The sequence below is a fragment of the Asparagus officinalis genome, chromosome 5 (genome assembly GCF_001876935.1).
Source record: "Asparagus officinalis chromosome 5, Aspof.V1, whole genome shotgun sequence".
NCBI classification, from domain to species: domain Eukaryota; kingdom Viridiplantae; phylum Streptophyta; class Magnoliopsida; order Asparagales; family Asparagaceae; genus Asparagus; species Asparagus officinalis.
This window is the reverse complement of record NC_033798.1, coordinates 5,969,892-5,972,758: the sequence shown is the minus strand read 5'-3', so window position 1 is coordinate 5,972,758 and position 2,867 is coordinate 5,969,892. Positions and strand designations below refer to the sequence as shown.

The following is a 2,867-nucleotide window of genomic DNA, read 5'->3' as shown; positions in this document are numbered from 1 at the left end:
CCCTGACGAAATCAGTGGAAGCATCTTCCTCTAAAATTGTACCTATTGAACATTCTGCACCCAGCTATACCCTAAATTCTTCTTCTTCCTCGTCTACTTCCATATCTTTAAAGCATCATTGCAACTTTCAGCATCCATGAACACATTTGACAACGTCGCACGACTCTCCCTGAACTCTCAGGTTCAAGCTCAGCCCACTCGAGAGCTGCAATCTCTGCAAGCTGAACATTTCCATGTTTCCTGCAAGCATCAAACAATGCTCCCCATAGAGACAAATTGGGCTTAACGGGCATGACCCGTATAAACTCATAAGCCTCATCGGGCCTCCCTGCTCGAGCTAGAAGATCCACAATTAATGCAAACATAATGATCCAACATTGGCTCAATTCTATACTCATCCTTCACCGATCTCAAGGAACTCGTAGGAGAAAACAATGAATTCGCGAATACTTCGTGAATGTTGAGGTTTATAATTTTATGACCTTTTAAAAAGAGTGCATAGCTCATAAGTGCCATTACTAAGTAAGATTTTGGAATATATATTACACGCGCACATAATAGATCTCCTTCTCTCTCTCAATGCATAAGATCTTTCTCCAAATCATTCAAGTATAAGGCCAATTCCTCCCATGAATTTGGCTCGTCGTTGGCATTGAGCAAGCAATCCTCCAAACGATTGATCACCTCCTTGTATCCTGGCTCCACCTCTTGCATTCTAGGTTTAAATTCATCAACAGTGCCCAAAGAACATGATCTAGGAACCATCTTCACCATGAGTGACTCAATCTCCTCTTGAAGACAAGCAACCTACAAAATACACAACTAAGTCCACATTTTACATCCAAGTTTATTATTGAGCAATAGTTGGCTACTGTATTATGTAGGGATTTCTCCATGAAATCAATGGAAAAGATCGCGATATATCGCTGGAATAACCAAATGTCTTTATCAACCAGGATACTTACACCTTCATCATAATCTTATTAAAACTATATGAAGTTATAAAGAATCAAAGACAAGATCACAACATATCACTCCACTCTTTAATATCCACACCTTCACGGTTCAAGATTCTCAGCATATTCAGGTCATAAATGACCGACTGATGTGCCTCACATCAGGAACAAGTCAGCCAAGAAAATAGGATGTCACAATAAAACCTCGATTTGCTAGCTCATAGTTCTGGCAGATACTCCCTTCATATATATATATACCTTCAATCGCATTTATCGTCCCCTACTTCGTAAATGAATACTGATCGAACATAAAAATGAAGGAGATTATCTGCAATTTGTCCAATTATTTTTGTACAAAGAAATAAGTACCTGATACTGTAACGCTAGAATGTGAGATAGGCAACCTCTAACTGGATCTTGAATCCGAGCCTGAGCTTCAAAAGAAATGGTAATGGCAGCTGCACTGCGATTGTAAATAGGCAACTTGGAGAGAAGCTTGGAGACATTGCTGGCACCAAAAATCTTGTGCACTGCAGAGAAATTAGCTTCAGCTTGGTCATAATTGAAGTAAGGTGCAAATATGCAATTTTCTTCACATTTCCTTCTCAAGAATTTGCATGCTCCGCATGAGGATCCAACGCCCACCATTGCTAGCTAGCTCTAGAGAATTAATGCGAGTACTTGAACCCACTTGATTGGCAATTTATAATGAAACGAAGGCTCTTTCGTCTTGTTTTGCTTTAGATTAAAGTTGAGCTGGGTCTCCTTTGTGGGCTACATCGTTATGCTAAGAAACTTGCATTCTTTTGGATTTATGCGTGCTTCTCCTTGGGATTGCATACAAACATGACTCCACCAATAATTGGCTTCGCAGTGGATGTATAGCTTGATCCATGTTGTGTTGCGCGCGGAAGCCACCAATCGTTCGGCGTTTGGTTTGGTTCCTCGAATCTTGCCGAACCACGTTAAAAATTGGTTGTTTGTGTTTGTGACATTATTTAATTTGGTTTGTTTGGTCTTCTCTCGGCGTTTGTTTTGATTCCTCGAAGCATAACGATTGGTGGTTTCCGCGCACAACATACTGTTCTTCCTTTATGGCGTTGGAGAGAATTTCTTATTACCCCCTGAAAAAAGGAAAAAAAAAAGAAAAGAAAAGAAAAAGAAAAGACGAGAGGATGGTGATAATAATAATAATTGGGATGCTTTGAAGTAAATTCCTGAACCTGGCTCAGTTACAGGTAAGAGGTTAAGTTGAGAAGAGTTGAAAGTTTAACGAGAGTTATGTGTATATTCCGAACTCAGGGTGCTCAGTGGAATTAGCAAAGTTCAGTCCATATATTTATTATTAATTATTATTATTTTTACCTTTTTAGGGAAAATTGCTTGGGGGAACCAAATTAAATTGGCTCATTCATCCCCACCCTCAGTCCAAGAACCATAACCCAAAAACCCTTAAACCGAAAAAGGAGTGCAAGTAACCCCCAAATACTGTGTAAACCCACTGCCCAATAAATCCATTCCCAAATTACCCTTCCTCATTTAATACTCACACGATCCCATTTCTCCTTGAGCTGACCCCAAGATCTCCCCCACCCCCCCACCCCCCCATTTACATAGCGAAACCCTAAATTGGGCGAAAATTCTTCTATTACTCTCTCCAAATCTGTGGATTTTTCTGGATTAATTCTGCTTAAATTCATGCTTTATGATTGATACGTTATCAATTTAGCAAAACCTCGGCTCGCTTACGTGTAAAATTTCAATTTGAGATAAAGTCGGGAGAATTTAATTTTAATTTTAAGTTGATTATTCTTCCCGCTTTGATATTTTGGATGCTTTTGTGGATTTTTTTCCCATTCTGCTTCAAATTTCAATGCTGGTTATGTAATGTTAATGACTATGTTGCTTGTC

The 2,867-nt window shown here is 39.2% G+C and overlaps 1 protein-coding gene across 2 annotated transcripts; it reads right to left on the bottom strand.

The window, feature by feature from the left end:
- Positions 400-1,690, bottom strand: LOC109843226 (LOB domain-containing protein 33-like). Of its 2 annotated transcripts, XM_020412160.1 has the most exons (3): positions 1,553-1,690; positions 1,326-1,486; positions 400-807 (listed from the first exon to the last, which is right to left on the bottom strand). In XM_020412160.1, the coding sequence occupies exons 1-3, from the start codon at positions 1,602-1,604 to the stop codon at positions 577-579; spliced, it is 444 nt and encodes a 147-aa protein (XP_020267749.1). In that variant the 5' UTR covers positions 1,605-1,690; the 3' UTR covers positions 400-576. The 2 variants fall into 2 exon arrangements, with proteins under 2 accessions (XP_020267749.1, XP_020267748.1); XM_020412159.1 differs by having other exon boundaries at positions 1,326-1,690.